General features: G+C 62.6%; 1 protein-coding gene across 1 annotated transcript in view; it reads right to left on the minus strand.

Annotated features, from left to right (window-relative positions):
- Window positions 1-255, minus strand: part of LOC104409979 (netrin receptor UNC5A-like) — a 911-nt gene extending 656 nt beyond the window's left edge. The window contains exons 1-2 of the mRNA XM_010020022.1: window positions 211-255; window positions 23-130 (exon numbers count right to left, since the gene is read on the minus strand). Coding sequence (XP_010018324.1) covers window positions 23-130; window positions 211-255 — 153 coding nt within the window. The remainder of the gene's footprint in view (window positions 1-22; window positions 131-210) is intronic.
- Between the last annotated feature and the right edge of the window lie 66 nt (window positions 256-321).

Here is a 321-nt window from a genome sequence, read left to right on the forward strand (position 1 = left end):
CAGCGCCTCCCTCCTGCCAGACCCAGATCTTGCAGGCCAGCTCGCAGGTACTGGGGCTCAGGCGCTCCAGGGTGAAGGTGCAGTGCAGGAAGGGCTGCAGCCCGCTCCAGATGTGGTAGAAAGGGATCTCCTGTGGTGGGATTACAGTGGGAAGGAGTCAGAGTGGCAGAGACACTGTCCCCATCCCTAGTTGCCGGCCGGGCTCCTCACCTGGTAACTGGCGAGCAGCTTGCTCTTCCAGAGGGAGCTGGGCATGTCGTGGATGGAGAGGCGCAGGTTGTGGTAGCTGTCCTTGAAGTGCAGCACCCGGGGAGCTCCGAT

This window comes from Nestor notabilis, unplaced genomic scaffold (genome assembly GCF_000696875.1).
Source record: "Nestor notabilis isolate BGI_N333 unplaced genomic scaffold, ASM69687v1 scaffold16408, whole genome shotgun sequence".
Lineage (NCBI taxonomy): Eukaryota > Metazoa > Chordata > Aves > Psittaciformes > Psittacidae > Nestor > Nestor notabilis.